The sequence below is a fragment of the Necator americanus genome, chromosome X, assembly GCF_031761385.1.
Source record: "Necator americanus strain Aroian chromosome X, whole genome shotgun sequence".
NCBI lineage: Eukaryota > Metazoa > Nematoda > Chromadorea > Rhabditida > Ancylostomatidae > Necator > Necator americanus.
Window position 1 is genome coordinate 27,843,245 of NC_087376.1, and position 17,227 is coordinate 27,860,471.

At 38.7% G+C, this 17,227-nt stretch overlaps 1 protein-coding gene across 2 annotated transcripts; it reads right to left on the bottom strand.

Annotated features, from left to right (window-relative positions):
• Positions 1-635: 635 nt before the first annotated feature.
• Positions 636-11,740, bottom strand: RB195_025718 (uncharacterized protein; the record flags this gene model as incomplete). 2 transcript variants are annotated; one of them, XM_064213981.1, is made up of 20 exons in its annotated part: positions 636-701; positions 763-834; positions 2,598-2,717; positions 2,929-3,041; positions 3,168-3,276; positions 3,358-3,453; positions 3,565-3,810; positions 3,873-3,986; positions 4,502-4,629; positions 4,883-4,999; positions 5,057-5,161; positions 7,326-7,416; positions 7,482-7,558; positions 7,611-7,699; positions 7,824-7,906; positions 8,001-8,072; positions 8,151-8,258; positions 8,337-8,414; positions 8,495-8,551; positions 11,684-11,740. In XM_064213981.1, 20 exons carry the CDS (start codon positions 11,738-11,740, stop codon positions 636-638), a joined length of 1,998 nt encoding a protein of 665 aa, XP_064069861.1. The 2 variants fall into 2 exon arrangements, with proteins under 2 accessions (XP_064069861.1, XP_064069862.1); XM_064213980.1 differs by lacking the exons at positions 636-701; positions 763-834; positions 8,495-8,551; positions 11,684-11,740 and having other exon boundaries at positions 2,577-2,717; positions 8,337-8,411.
• Positions 11,741-17,227: the final 5,487 nt, after the last annotated feature.

Here is a 17,227-nt window from a genome sequence, read left to right on the forward strand (position 1 = left end):
ATATCTACCATTGCGTACAAATCTCTATAAGGTAATAAGGAAATTGTATGATTTGATTAAGATCGATTAAGATCACGAATAAGATCCCTTCACTGTGAGTGACAAACGTTTACAAGCATCTACTTAATTTTAAGATAATTTATTGCTAAAATCGCTGTTAAAGAAAAAACCATACTCTTTCATACACTACCAGGATTTATTTTTCATTTTTCCCGTACGTAACGATACTTCTCTTATATGGTTGACTGAAATTATGGGCGAGTGAGGGAGGCAATGCAAGCAAAAGGAGAGGGAACTCGCTGCTGAGAGAATCGGAGTCTGTACAGTGAATGGCTAGAAGATTCTTTGTAAGAAAATTGAAACACAACGGTCGTTCCCATGCGGTTTTTCACGAAAGGAGAATCGAGCGTGGCTTTAACGAGAAATTCTGATGATGGGCTAACCCTCGTAAAGAAAAAAGTGAACGAAGGAAGAAAATTTCAAGGAACGCCTAACTGCTGATTTGAACAAGGAGTCAATAAACACAAAAAAAAAACGCGGGAAATCTTCGTCTCCGTCATCTCAATCATCTGTCAGCAAGGTCAATGCACAAAGCTTTCGGGAAGGTGTTAACTGGGATAACTAGAGTTGTTCCATCAACAGCGACACGTTTCCCATTCCTGATATTTTGGAGGACCTATTCGCTTCGCCTCTACAGAGTCCTAAGAAGAAAAGGATCTTCTAAGGATTCTATTCATTACACTGTTTTTCAAACAGTTTTACCCTTGATATCCAGTCGTTCTTCTGGTTCTGTTGCGGCTGAGGGCACAAATTTATGCTTCTCCTGACGCTGACCTGTGCATAGATCTTATCTCCACAGATGCCACGGCACTGCTCATCCTCGTTTTTAGCACCGAGAATGTTTATACGCAACGTCCAGAATATTTCTTGAGGAAGTAAGCGACCTGAAGTCACGAACCGTAACACTAATAACACTGTAAAAACTAATTATTGGGTCGATTCGAATACTACGTTCCAAACAGCTCTAGATCTTCGGTAGTTGTTGTACACAGGCAGCAGAAACGAGGTATAACCTTTCAGAGACAACGAGCTCTCGCACACATCTATCGATAAAACGACCACGGAAAAGTCCGGAGCTAAACGCGCTGAGAATTGTTAGAAAATTTAAAGAAAAATCAGAAGATCAAAATCATTTGACCATTTTTCATATGAACTCAACAAAATCTTAACCAGTCTGAAAAAGAACTAATTGTGCTGCACCATCGACTCTGTTTTCCTACGAATCCAATGTTGTTCACTCTTCCATGCTCACGTAGATTTTTTGCATCTCTCAATAGCTGGTGGTAAAATTGAAGACGCAAAAAGACTCTTTTCCTAACTTTTTGAAATTTCTGAAACTTTACTATAAATTCAAAAGAAAACATCATCCAAGTAATGAAATTTCACATAATGTTTATTTGGTTAGCAAAGTAAATAGACCCGAGAATCAAATCACCTCCACTGAGAATAACACGTCGATATCATGTAATAAACAGTGCGGAGAATTAACAATACTGGTAGAGATCAGTAGTGTTATGACAATTTTGGAATTAAATACAAAATATGTACACAAAACGAGTAGAATGTTGACGAAATGATCAAGATTTAGAAAAAGAATATAAGTGAAAACAAGGAATAAGAATACAGTGAGAAAACAATGTAGTGCAAAACATTCAATAAAATTTCAGAAGTATTGAACAATTATAAATACTTTGAACCAATATGGAAAGAAGAGAAAAAGCAGAGTTAGTACTTTAAAGAACCACAGATAAAACTCTTGAACAAAAATATGATAGTCAAGAAGACTGAAAAATCCCTCCTTTCGATAAGCAATAAAAGTAGTTACAAAACCTGGGTGGTTTTTTTCCCGAACAACTTATTTAGACACAAAAGTTTTGAAAAGTCCTAGTTATGTCGACATAACGGTAAAAGGTGAGCGGTGTGGTTCATATTTATTTTCATTCAGAGAAGCAGACTGGTCAACAGCCTCGCAAAGCATGGATCGTTTACTCATATCTTTTGAGAGCGACCCAGAAACAGATTTTGCATGGTCATCGGTAGTTGCTCATAATTTCAGCCAGAAACAAACATTTTCCGTCGAATTCCAATTATGAAAGGAGCGAATTTAGCTATATAAACTGAGTCTCTACGCGAGTAATGTTGTGCTCAACATTTTACATCTCTAGCAATTCAGAATTCAAGTGCAACAAAGGTTGGATTAGAAAGACTGATAGCGCTCAACGATGTATCGGCAGCATTATCCGTCTTGAAGATCATGAAAATCTCACTAGTGAGAAGAAAAGGAAAAGGAAGAAAACAAAACTACTTAAAAAAGTCCAAAAAGTAAAAAGTTTTTGCAATATTTAATGAATAAATAACTCTTTAAAAGTACCCGTATACTTTGTTCATCAAGAACGACATAAAACTTCGCGATGAACATCAAATAAATATACAATTAATAAAAGGCATGTTAGAAATGACACTGAGTGAGCCAAATGGAAAAAGGTAAAACAGGCGCTATAAAAAGTAAACAAGAATTACGTGGGTTGGTGTTGTACTTGTGAATGGTAGTCCTCTGGAGGAGCAAACATGTATTGTTCAGGAGCACTATTAAGCTCATGTGGTTGAAGTAATCGACATTTACGTAGTCGTTTCCATTCACCACTCTGATAATCCATCTTAAACGTCAAATATATAAAATTGATACTCCCAGCTAAACCTCAATCACAAAATCTGGAAGACATTCTTCACTACACAAATGTACCATGAGTTATGCAGTAAGCACTGCTACGTAATAAAATCAACTGTTTCTTTACTGTTAACATCAATTAAAAAAGAAAGAATTCACCAATCTTCAGAAAAGAGAACTAAAGAAGCTAGCGAACAAACCTGGAAGAATGTCTCGACCTTCATTTTGCACATTTGATTGTCTGCCAACCCATCCTCGATTGTTTCGGAAAGCTTCATCGTGATTATGTGGCCGAGCTCCGGTCGTGGATTACCTATAACGTTGATTAAAATGTAAATAAAATACAATACGTAAAAACAGTAGTCTTCAAAATTATTAGGGTAGACTCCTCCTGACATGATCAAACCAAGCAAGGGTCAGATAGATAGCATCCACTCACACTTATTCCCTGTCATAAAAGCTACCACCAACTGCCGTCCATTCTGATCAAGAGAATTTGCATTACGAAGCATTTCGTTGCATTGGTTCATGATTGCTGCCTCACGAGCCTTAACAATGTCCAGTAGAGTGGAAAAATAACAAGATGAAAAGCTTCCAAAAGTTACATTTCCGTCAGGAAAAAAACTTACTCGCTGAGCAGGTGTCCGCAGATCACGAACAGGTGTGCTAACCCAGACTTGGTTGGCACCGTAACCAGGGGGAGGATTTCGATGAACCAGAGATGCCTGAAAAATTCGTGATGATAGAAGTTCCCATAAGTATTGGAGGACCGCCCGAATGAGGACCCAAAACTCGGAAGAAAAAACCAGTGAAATTTTCATACGCAAAACACATACGTGCTGAGCAGGGTGTGCGATATACTGCTGCTGATGAGAGGTAGGGTTATTTTGCATAACACGTGGATGTGGGGCACGATCTATAGGCTCTCTATTGACGAAGTTGTCATGTTGGTGTCGCATTTCTTGCTGAGGTTCCACCATAGCTTGCTGTCTTTCAACCTTTTCAGGATAGTTACTGTTAGAAGAAACAGACGGTTCTGATGATGGATATTCTGGCATCATTGATGTAGTGGGGCTGTTGACCTTCAATGACAAGAACTGCGTAAAGAATTATAGTAGAAAAAAAGCAGTTTTGTGATACATACCTGGTCACTTTCTTCGCTGATAGAAGGATTGCGAACAATTTCCATGCGAGGCTTCTTTTCAACCGGCTTTCTCGAACTGTCTTGAAGTTTCTGCTGTGCAGCTTTTTTAGCTTCCTTAAAGACACCGTATCATTAAATTGACGTGGTAGTGAAACTCCAGAGAACCCGTAGAATTTGGGTTGCAGGTTACGGAACCCATCGCACTCAATTCACTTTAGTCGTGCCGAAAGACGGCGTAAAAATGCGTTCCTCCTGCAGGTACGTTAGAACACGTCCCCCTGTACACGCTCTATTCCCTTCAGCACCTCATTCATTGGTTTTACTTGAACCGGCTGGTGAGGATGTATCGATCTTCGACCGTTTGCTTATGGACGCGGGCCGTGCACAGCGGTGGTGCGTCCCAGCTTATCTCGTGGGGAAGAACGCCACCTCCTACAGCGTTTTAACGACGACTAGGGGGAATTGAGCGGTGCTGCGATGGGTTCCGTAACCTACAACCTGAACTCTACGAGTTCTCTGGGGTTTCCGTATTACGTTAGTTTCGTAATACGCTGCCTTTAATGAGTCACTTTAGTGTATTGAGAATGACTTAATAATATGACTGATTGGAGTCGTTTAAAATCACTGACTTCTCGCTCTTTTTTATCCTCCAGAGCCTTCTTCTTAGCCAACTCCTTTTCCTCTTGCTTCCTCTTCCTTTCTTCGATCATTTCCTGTTGCCGGCGCTTTTTCAGCGACTGCGGCAATTCGCAAATGTCTAAAAATAAACGCACATTGTTATTTGTAGGTTTAAGTCTATATAGATTACCATAAAATCCCTTTGTTTACAGTTGTAAGCAAGGTGCATTAACTTCAGTACTCAACTATAACAATAACTCGTAATTTCGTGTTTGCCCAAACTATCAAACGAGCCCATGTTTCACCAAACAGTGAAACGATTCTCCACTTCACCATTCTTCATATTTCCCCTTCGTTGACTGTACATTGAAACTTCGAAAACCAAAACTTACCCAATAATTTCGCTCCTCCTTCACGCTTTGAAAGCTGTCTCTGGAACTTTTTAGGTTCATAAGTGAATCCGGAGTTCAGTTTGCAAGTGTTCTGGGTGGGGATTCCCTTCATAGGTACTAAAAAGATCAGAGGAATACATGTTAACTATAATAAAGGGAAGTATTAGCACGAACAATCGTTGTTTCCTGTTCGTAACGTTGACCGTATTTTTATGGGGACGGATGCACTCCATAGACCATTATTCCGCTCTCGATTCGTGTCCGCTAGCTTCGCGCATTCTGTAAGAGGGAAATAAATTATGACACATCAAGGGTAAAGACATGGTCGGTCAAAGAGTTTAAAATATTCGGCCAAGTCAAATCAACTTAAACTGCAGAAGAATAGGTCCAATTAGGTGAAGACCGGTCCGCATTTAGATAATGCAAATCTGTCCTCCTAAATTCACAATTCAACACATTACTATAACTGTAGAAAAGAAGAACTATCGGTGAGGACAGGTACAGTAAAATTACGGACTTATTGTCTTTCGGAAAGTGTAAAACAAGGGAGTCGTAAACTTTGAAATTAAATCGAGAAGTGAAATGATTTTCAAATACCAAATACCACCAAAATGAGGGTAACAAATTCGCTTCTCTGCCAATGAAAACGTTGGGGATTTCAAAGCTTAGTATATCGAAACTGAAAAGCCACAAAGTTTTACCGAAGAAACGGTTAATCTAGCAGCCTATCAATAACACTTACAGACACTTATAGAAAAAAATCAGTAATAAAACATCAAAAATGTCTGCCCTTTCTTCTTTCTGTTGAAATAATTTCAGCTGAATAAATTAGATATTGAGTGCACAGCGAGGAGAAAAAAAAAACAGTACATTTCTCCGACAAAAGAGATTTCAAAACAATGGTATGAGTCAATAATGATTGGCATTCGGTAAATTTCTTATTTATAAAATGAGGGGATAGTAAGCAGAAAAGAAAGGAGAAGAAAGATCGCCTTGTAATCATTATAAATTTCTACAATCAAAAACAATTATATATGACCGGGATGAAAATATTGGTACTCGGATGAGGATCGAGGATCAATACAGTCCTAAGTGGAAATAGAAGAAATGCCATGAAATCGCGGTAATACATGATCCTGTCTGTAGCTGGAGTTAGTAGCGTTAGTAGTTGTGAAAGCAGATATTCCAAGATGAGTGTGGTAAAGAACGACCACGAATTCATTGTATTGGAGTATAAGACTATTCTAAGGATTTCTTAAAGAGTTTAAGAGAAAACCCTTTCCTTATTGTAGCGTTACAACTTACAAATAGAGTTGTTTCTCCCAACATTTTACATTACTTTCAATCAACCGCGCAACAGTTTGAGTGTAAAATGAAAACGGAAGCAATGCAGTACGGTGTAACAGAAACACGTTCTTCGTTACTGGTAAGAGTACCCGAAAGGCTTCGTCACAAGGTCTGTTGCTACAGATGGTTTTAGAGGAAGCAAGTATGATTGTAATGCTCTGCAATGAGACAAAAATGCAATACGCACAAAACTAAGGGGACAATAACGCTTATCGCTACTATAAAAGTACCGGACAAAACGGTGAGAAAAGAACGATATATACAAGACAGAGTAACGCCGTTTAACAGGCAATTTGAAAAAATCCCTACACCAAAAGACGCAACCTACTTCTATATATTTTACAAATCGTTCGCAACAGCTAGTGTATATAGCTCCTATGTTTTCCAACGCAAACTTTTATTTGTCTCTTTATTCTTCATAGAAGCTGCTTCACTAACGCATTGCTGGCCGGACGGAGTACTGAGAAAACGCGAAAGTAAACATCAAATACCAAATGCAACAAATGCCAATATTTGTGTGTGCATGGTAGATAGATAGGTGCAGTGAAATCACTTTATAGTATCCCATACTATAAAGAAATATACCTTCACCAGAAAGGTTTGTCTTCAAATATCAAACAAGAGTTGTATCGTCGTGATTGAGACAGATGGTACTTTATGTTGCCTAGAAATCATGTTTAGAAGGCGTTTTGCGGATAAGTTAATGGATTTGGGCATTATTTACTCAAAAAGTGGGGAATTCGGACTAGACTTCTTCAAAATAGGACTGACAACCTCAAAACCTTCAGAACTATACAAAGAATGCACCAATCAAGTAACGGAATTCTAAAGATTTGGGAAACACTGCAAATATTTTACTACTCTTCAACAGAGTAAATTAACTACGCGAAAAACTTTTGAATGAAAGGAAAAGTGGCGGATAGGATTAACTTGATCAAAACTCTTAAGACTTTCAAAAGAGTACCAGCACTGCGGGCATAGAAGGCGAAACTTCATAACGTAACCATAAGTGACATAAAAGAAGAGTTGAGAATCAAGAAAAAATGGAATAAATAATTGTTTGAGCATAAAGTCGTAAAGTTTGAAAACAACTCACGTTTTGTCATGTCATTCGACAGATTGAAGGATTTGGGTTTTTTTCTGAGTATGAAACATTTCTGTAACTCAGGTGGAGGACCGAAACTTGCCTGAACAGAGTTCACAACTGAATAACAAACCAATTCGTAAAAAGAAGGCTATAAAATGTTACTACCTTGTTCACGGAAGCGCTTCCTATATTGTGTCCTTCAGGTGTTAGCTTCAAATTACCAGCTTCAAGATGTCGTTGAACTAAGACAAAAATATTATCAATAATAATACATCTGCAATTAAAAACACTTACAGCATTTTGTTAGGTCTTCCAATGTTTTAGCAAAGTGAGAATCTTTGTTAGTAGATACAGGAATGATGACCCCGGTCGATGTGATGTCCCTGCAAAAATCATATCATGCCATTTTATAATACAATATTGGAGCAATTTTCACACAAAGAAGAAAATACGGAAGAAACACAATTCTAACAATTATAACAATTAAGAGAATGGTATGATACTGACCTGTACATATCCGCGATTGTTTCAACCCAGTCATCGGCATCCTTGCTTGCAAGATCAAGTAGTGTTGTGAGCGCAGAATGGACCTATTTTTTGAAAAAATCACCATAACAAAACTGCAAATTCAACGTGACTTCTGAATACCCCGGAGAAGTGTTTCTAGAAAATAAAGAACCTTACCATGCTCATCTTTCGTGGATTCATATGAGGAATGCAACATATTATTTTGAGCTTTGTTTGTACATCGATAGCCTAGAAAAGGAACGGTACGGAGATAAACAACACAGTATAGGTAATAGAAGAACAAAATACAAGAAAGGGAAATGATACCTGAAAACACGTCTCCAACTCCTCGAGCATTTCTCTAGACAACATTGACGCAGTCATACGCCCCGACCACACACCAGCATCGTTCAACTTCTTTTCCAACCAGTTTACCTAATTGTTAATTATTCAAGAAAAAAGTGGATGTTTATGAAGGAACTAAGATTTGTTCAACACAGAACAAAAACTTACTAAATCCATATCCTTCAAGGAAGACGATTGTGATAAATTAGGAAAACAAGCATTAGATTTGCCCGTATCAGCCATAATCTAAATATAAGAACAATGTACTTTCACTCTTTGAAGTCAACAGTCTCCAATAGAATCAAAAACGTTCAAAACACACTCACATCGCGTGACACGAGGAAACAAGGCAAGAGAACTGTCCACAGTATCGATCGAAAAGTCTGAAATAGTAGCGAATACAATCACGACTTCTTTTTCGAAAACTACTTCCTCTGAATGAAAGAAACTCGTTAGTAAAAAATCAATGAGAAAATGAACGTTACTAGGTCTGGTTTCCGTCAACTAGAACAGGTGTAGTGTAGTCACAGAAGAGTGACTCACGTGACGTGCACACCAACAGACCGTTACGGGAACGCGGATAATGCTGAGATATGTCGATTGCGCACCTTCGGATATTTCATGGGAATGGTACGTGGATTTTTTGCGTAGGATCGTTGAACAAACCTCCCTTTGAACTGATATTTTTGCTAGTTTGCTGTAGGTGTTGTAGCGTTATTGGTCACGCTGAATTAGCAAATGACTTTAGAACTTAGGTATATTCGGATCAAAGGGATGTGAACCAAGGTGCAGTAGACCAGTAGAAGATAGCGGTTAGAATCGAGGTGGGACCATCGCGAAATAGAGCGAGGAATGGTGTCAGCAAGGGTCCCCCTAATTATAACCGTCGCACCGCTTATGCAAATGCAAATGCAGCTTCCTGTCGTTTTGACTCGACTATAAACTAACTTAAATAACCCTAGACTTTAGAAATGGATCGTCTGGGAAGAAGCGGTTAAAATTAAGAGATTAGAATAGTTTTTCATCTTCGAGCTGATTTTGTGATATTACCTTAGATAAGGTCCATTGGGTACTTCGTCTCCACTTCTGTTCTATCCTTTCCATTTTTCTGTTAACCGCATAAAATCCGCCGAACAACTACATTCTTATGCATCGACGAAAGAGTCGGCATACTCTGGAAAATCCGGTGTTTTGTGTAACCAACACTCGTCAAAAGAAAGTGTACTGTACACAACAGATCCGGTGAGAAATTCCGGTAATTCCATTCTGGAGCAGACCACCTTTGAAAATGACTTCCGCCTTTTACCGTATACAATCACTTCGTACTCAGAAAGAAATAAAAACGTCTATGTGAAATAACTGTGTGCTCGACCTTTTTCCTTCGAATCAACACGATTGTGAACCGCACCCAATTAGCTGCGTACGTATTGTTACGCAGTCAGCGGCTGGGCTCTTCATGCAGAGTTGGATAGAGGTCCCGCCGCGCAGACATCCACTATACGTCTGTTGGAAGCACAATGGAACATAACGCAGAGATTCCGAATTTCCGGCATGATTTTTAGTTAAATGAGTGAAATACATCAGTAAGTATATGAGTAGTTCGACGAAGTGCAAGTACTTTACGAGAACACAATCGGAAGAACAAGAAAGAAGTCATAATGAACTAATTCTAAGATGTTGAAGGAGTCCATATTCCACGAATGATGGCTTCCATAGAAGATTCCTTTTTATGTTAGTGATTCGGTTTGTTCATAGTACCAAGCCATGCTACGACTATTTCAGAAACTTTTTCTGGTAATATCGGTCGGCAAACGGTGAATAAGTCGAGTACCGACCGAAGCAACCTCGAACGGGACTACCATGGAAAACTGAAACTTTGCATAGACTTCCTGTTCCTGAGAGACTACGAATCCGAAAAGTCTGGAATTATTCTCGAAGCAAAATCACTGAGGTAGAGCTACCAAAATTTTATGAAGCAGAAGAAGAATAGAATTCGGATCAATGATGGGAAAATGTCTGAAAAATCGGACTGACGCATGCTTGAAAATTCGCAGAATTGAGGAGTTAACAAGGTCGAACTTCGATTCGAATTCGAGTCGATTTTCGAAAATTCTTGGAGTGAGAATTTCGAGTGTACAACTATATTCGATTAAAGCGTGCTCCTAAATAATTTGTAACGAACTAGTAATTTCTTTTTGACCTGTCTCCAGTTATTTTCAGCACCTTAAGAGCAAAGTCTCCACCTTTTCATTATTTTTACAATAATAAATGTTGTGGTTACAATGTTGAACGAAAAAATAGAAAGTAAATAAATTTTCCCTCTGATACGTAAAACGACCATAGTGTGTTTTTATAATAGAAATCTCTTTTTCTTACCATCATCCAGAAAACTGTTAAGGTCTCCCTTGTGTTGTGTAAAACATGGGAAATATGGAAATGTGAAGTTTCAGAAGATAAGCAATAGGTCTTTCGAAGAATAGCGAAAACCTTTCTCCTAATGCTAAAATTGGATTTATCCTCAGCGGGGGCTTAAATATAGACCACATTGAATAGTCTCCTTTGGCTACTTAACGAAAAATCCTGATTATCGCAGTTTTTCCGAATAGAACGAGCTAGCTTATCTAATAGAACTGCTTTCTATTAATTTTTCATAGAACGTGCCGCCAAGTTTCCCCATCTCTTCTACAGCATTGTGGTCTAGATTTTATTTCGACAAGGTCTTTTTTCCAGTTTTGGTTTGAAATTTTCTAAAACTCGCAAAGTGTTCTTTTCTGGAAATCACTGGAGAGTATTTAGGCAGTCAACGCCCACCTCCACAAGAAGCAATTTCAGAAGCTGTCCTATACCTTGCGCGAAGAACCGCGAGACCTCATACTACAAAAGTGGACCGGGAATTTCTGGAGGACCTGGCCCGAAGATGACTGGCTCCAGTCTCCCTGTAGTCCAGATGGCCGACTCCAACTATCACTTCTTTCGGGTCCTGAAGCAGCATCAGCGCAGGAAAAACTGAAAAAAAGAACAGGAAAAACGCTAGAGAGCACAATGACCTCAAAAGCGTACTCAACGACTTTTTATCGTGGTCTTAATTTGTACAAATAAAATTCTTTGAAATTTTCTTTTTCTTTTTTCGTAACTGGAAAAATACGCAAAAACCCGATAGAAATCAACTTATGAAATAGACCTTCCTAGGTGATCACCGTCAAAATCAGTCCTGTGTACTCTCCACTGCATCCATGCCCACCCATGTTCTGCATTAGGCGATCATCGAGGAAAATCTTATTGTGGGTTGAGAGGGGGGGGGGGGGGAGTACTCAGTGGCATCATTATTTCTAACCTAGTTTTTTTTCTTAAAAACTTTAGTTTACACGTCGCAGAACCTCTAAGATTTATGCTTAGGGCACCACCGAGTGCCCTCCACTCCCCACAACTACATTTTATCCCAATCTTCCGACTAACCCACATTTCGGTGAGAACCATTTGAGATATGGTAAAAAATCGCACAAGCGGTTACCTACAGTCTTCATAGAACGTGTTGTAACACGAAAAAACGGCTTCTCTTCCAGGAAAGACATGCGCTGAATTTTCTCTACTCTATGCGGAAAACCTCCGTACCTCCTTTTCTTCTTCTTTTTAAAGTTTACCATTGTTTTTCGCACAATAATGATAGGATCAATCAAATAACCTTTGTGATGATAATTTTCTGGATGATAGGATAACAGGTATGGATAGGATTAAACAGGATTGGTGTAATCCATGCGAAACTCCCAGACATTTTTTCTTTTTGTTCTTTCATGGTTTTCGTTATTTTTCGGATAATAGTGAATGGATCGGGCTACATAGCCTTGGCGAGGTCCTTCTCAGTTATAGTTATCCTTCGTTTTGCTCCTATGGAGACCTTAATTTCTAAGATCTTAGTTTGAAAGGATCCAATTTCCGTCCCACTATTTTATGTAACTGCGAACGATTTCCATCTTTGCAATTGCACAAACCCCTTTTCGCTAATTCGGTAGTTTTCCCTGATCCGCAAGGAATCTTCTCAAAGACTCCAATCTGCAGGAATTGGATTTCTTGCCACTTTGTACGTAATTGTGCACCATTAGCCTTCTTCAAGTGCGGATTTTAGGATTTTTTTAATGGCTCTGATTGCGAAAAATACTAGTCATGCACAATGATAGAAAAAGTCGCAAAGAAAGGACAAAGGAAAAATCCACCGCTTTAAACACTGAGTGCAAAATCGAACGGAAAAAAAGTCCAGAGAGTTTTCTACATGCAGTACAGAGAATTCAGGTGTTCAGACACCAGCAGCTGATTTCGAAGGCGGAGTTGGGAGTAGGTCTCGCAACGGAGGCGTGTACTGTAAATCCGTCATATTCACCATGGTGTGTAGACTGGGATTGCGATCTCTGAGCTGACTATATTTCTTACAAGTAATTTCCATTAACAAACCTCCATTTTTTCTCTAATAATTGCCTCTAATCAGACGAGATTTCGGCATTCCCGGTGATCTTTGGAGATTTCTAGAAATTATGGAACAATCGAGGATAAAACTCACCATGTAATTTTTGTTACATAGTTTTTCTGCAAAGAGCAGAAAAGAACTTTATGAACTATTTTCTAGAGAACTTGTCAGGAGCGAAAATGCTGGCTCATTTACTCAAACAATAATTCAAGAAAATGAGCATTAGTGAATTATATGCTTTTCCTGGTGGTTCTTCAGTGTTTTTTCATGTTCAGCTACAATCCTAATGAATGCCTCATGTGGTTTTCAGGGATTTCTTTTCTTTTTCAGGATTTTTTTTTTGCTACAAAATTCTTTCGAGAAATCCTGTGTTATTGTTTCTGTTGATCACTAAGCAATATATGTTCAAGATTCCGCTTCCCATTGTCAGAGGAAAACTTGATTTATCAGGATTCCTCATCTTGTCGATAACTCCTGGTTCCCGGAAAACAATTGCTCAGCTTGCATCAAGCGTTCCACAATGTTTTTCTATGAATGACGGCCTCATCCGACGCTCTCGTTCAATCGTAATTACAGTGCAATAGCCGTCCGCTCCAGTTTTTCTCCACAATACTTGCATACGTCTCTGAATCCATTCTTTCATACCCCATCCTTTATTGTACTCGTGTTGATAAATTTCGTGCTTGTTTAAGATATCAAGTTCGCTGACTTACTGTTCAGCCAGGTTGAACCTGTATATTTCAATTTCACGAGGAATTCCCCTGTTTTGATCCCATTTAGGGGATTTAAATTGTCTTTAAATGGCGTACGATACTGGCGTGCATTTTGCAGTAACGATGTATGCATTCATATTTGATAATTGTTCAGTGATTACTTTCAAATGAATGTAGTGAAGGATATCAGAAGTTCTACGGTGACTTTATGCGGTATTCACGCTTTTTCCCTGTAAATTTCTACTCGGTTTTTTTAGAATTTCGGAAAGATATCGTTCTACATACTAGTGCTATTTTTTGACTTTATATAAACCAAAAAATATTCCTCTAACTGCGCATTCAGTTATCATCGGGTTATGCTTCAACTTTCGTACAATGCTGAACAACTCCTCCGGAACATAAAGGATAAAGTTTCTGGTGTTAATCAATCCGCTTGGGATGCGCCCCCACATTCACTTCAATTAAGAATCATTTGAGGTTCACGAACGTGTAACTGGCCCACACAATGACTTTCGGGGCCTAGCCGATGTGTTAAGTCAGTGGTTTTATCCTCCCAGACAAGTCTGGTACCAATTTGTCCCAATTTATCGATCCTGGAGGTGGGGAAGGCTTGGTGAGCACTACAGCGGATTCGAACCTCTGATCGGTCGCGCAGGAAGCGGAACCTCTAACCTCTACACAATACCCGACCTCCTCGAGAACCTGATCAAACTATCTACTATCCTAGACGGCCGTCTTGTCTCTGTTAGGATACATTTCAACTGCCACTTCTGCTTTCCAAGTTGAGTCCTATTCTTGTTCACTTTTTGCGCGTGCAACTGCAAATTTAACTGCTACTTAAGGCTTCAATATACCACTGAAACTTCTGGAACATGTACGCGAATTACATACATGATCACAACGAATGAAGCATACTTTTGTCAGTAATTCCACGAATCAATTTCAATTAAGAACATTTTAACGCTTATCAAGAAGAATTGAGTGGGACAGTATTTTGGAGGTTATTTTTTTTGCTCAAGATCCTTCCAAATTGGAGTTGTGTCTGACAGATCTAGACCTGGAACCTACTAGTATATAAATTGTCGCCCTGAATGTATTGAATGCAGTACTATGTAGTGCTTAGAAAAATTAGAAATTTCCTATTCATAATTAAGTACGGTCCATTAGAAAATCGAATGTATGTAGAAAAAAGAGGCGAAAAGAAGGAACAGAGAGAAGTCCATCTGACAAATCATGATATAATTCTAATATTTCTTTTTATATGTTTGTAAAATTTCAACTATATGACAGAAGTTTCAAAAGCTTACAACTTGGTAGAGAATTCTACGCCGTTTGCTGTTATCTGTGTCAACAATCGAAAAGGATATGAGAGGGAAAAGAGTTTGTCCGTATAAGTTTATGTACGATTATATCCGGGATTTAGTCTACGTGAATAGCATACAATCGAATCCGTATACGCGACTTTTACAGCTTTTTTTCGATCACATAATCCATCGTATCGCCGTAAAGCGTAACGCAACAGTTACGATGTGTTTGCTAAAAACGGACAAAAATTTCTCAATGCTAAAGCAATACTATTCACGCCTACAATCCTAGCTATCATCCGTTTATTTTTCCTGCTGTGATGTACCGTTTAGCTTATCGTGTGCTTCGTCTGGAAATGTCTGCTTATATTATGTACTTGGAATGTTTTATATGTTTTAAACATAGCCACTATCGATATGACCTATAAATGGCGTAAATTTCTTCTGAACTAGGCCGTCTTCGGCGCGTCTTATCACTCCCTTTTGGAGCTCTCCGACCTTGTACAATCCCTTCCGCATCCTTTCACCTTTTTTATGACTCGAATGCATAGTATTTTCACAAATGTGGACTATAGGTTTTCTCTTTTTCACCACTACATATCATCTTTTCACTTCAAATGATCACTTTATTATCGGGAGCTGAATTATCGCTCGATAGTTACCCTATGGATTTTCATAAACTCTCGGCGAACAGCGTGGATAGAATTCTATGTTGTTCCTCGATTTTGTGGCGAGGGTCAGTGTGAGGTATGCATGCGCGATCCCTTAAATCGCGACTTGATGCGCATACAATAGGATGACCTCCATTGAAAGTACCATTTCTTTCGACCTCAGCGCTAAATTTCGAATCCTATTTTGGTCATCTTTCTGTACAACTAATTTATTCTGCGCTATTAAAAAATCATAGGTGTAATCATAACTTCACATTTTATATCAGTTCCTCGGTTGTTCCATCTTCTTTTTAACCATGAAACCACTCCATTTCTATTTTTACCATGGAAGATTACGTTCTATCCGACTTCCGTTATCACCAAAATTCGTAGGAACCTTTTGTGGAAATCATCATTATCGATCAAATTTGCACCTCCTCCAGAAGAAGGATATCGCCTACACGATCGATTCATCTCAAATAAAATCGTTAATGAATGTTGCTATTAAATTACGTGAAGATTTTATCGCTGTCTGCTTGCTAATGGCAATACATTCATTTGAATTCTTTTTTATGCATGGATGAAGAGAAAACGGTCAAGTCAATCACCGTCGGACGATCGTTCACGCGTAGCGTGTTTAGATTTTTGGTCGGCTCGGTCTGTCGTTCATAATAACCTTAGTAGGCGCTCAACTTCGAATAAATTGTCACTACCGTAACCTTACTCATGACATCCGTGAACATTTTTGTGGGAGATTTAGCATGAAGCGTTAGTTCTCTAACTTAAAATACTTGTTTTGTTAAAGTTTGAGAAATGTAAAAGTAAATTTATATCCTTATATGATTTATTTGACAGTTACAGACTGTACAATTTGATTAATATCGAGTAAAGTTGAAATTGGGATTCACTACTAACCATATTTAATGGTTATTCGATTAATAGATTGATTCAATCGAGTTCTAGAAGCTTTGTAGCAAAATCCATTGAGAACTTTATGTAGAATAAAAATGAATTTTGAAAAAGCAGTTAATTGGAAAGAATAGTGTCCGTTACCGACACAAGCGATCAGGTTTGATGTTGCGGTTTTTGTCCGTATGAACGTAACGTATCCGGAAGATTCAGCTATCACATATGTACTACTCGTCAAGATATGTTCATTTCTCGAATTCAACAGGTTTCGTTTCTCTTACGCTGAATCATCGCGGATTAGATCTGGAAGGTCTGGGGTGGGGGTTGATCGGCGACAGCGCTACCACACGAACGCACTGAACGTGTTCTCAGCAGCAGCAGCTCCTCGAAGACATGTCCGCCAACATGCAATTGGCGGCTATCCATATGTTTCCATAGCCGATATACGCTAGACAATAGCAGCAAGTTCCGCCACTATCTTCCTTATTACTGATTATAAGACTTTGATTTCGTACATATCCATATCCTTGTGATATTCCATGATACTATACGCGAAGAATGTTGCGAGCAGATTTCTCCGTAGCGATATCAGGACGAAGTGATGCGATACGACCTTCTCCTCAGATTAAAACCTACCACTAGCCGATCCAAAATCGCATACAATTCTTCCTGAATTTCTTCCGATTATTTCTCTGGCAGCATTTTAAATCTACAATATTATTCTGCATATCGTCTTTTCTCACTTTAATGTTTACTATACACATTCGAATCGTTCCCGTATTCACCATCACTATTGTTCGGTCGCATCGATGCATTTCTGAGAAGACGAGTACTTTAGAAGCAGCTTTCGTTTTTTTTTCCTCAAGCGTTCCTTTCGTAGTGACCATTAGATCCAGTTTCTCGCATCGCAACATCAATTATCTCTAATTTGATCGAGACCGGTTCAGCGTAAAGCAGAATTTCCTTAATTTTTTGAAGAAAAAATTTAAGGAGCTTTTCTTTTTCAGAGACGCTATTACTGGGT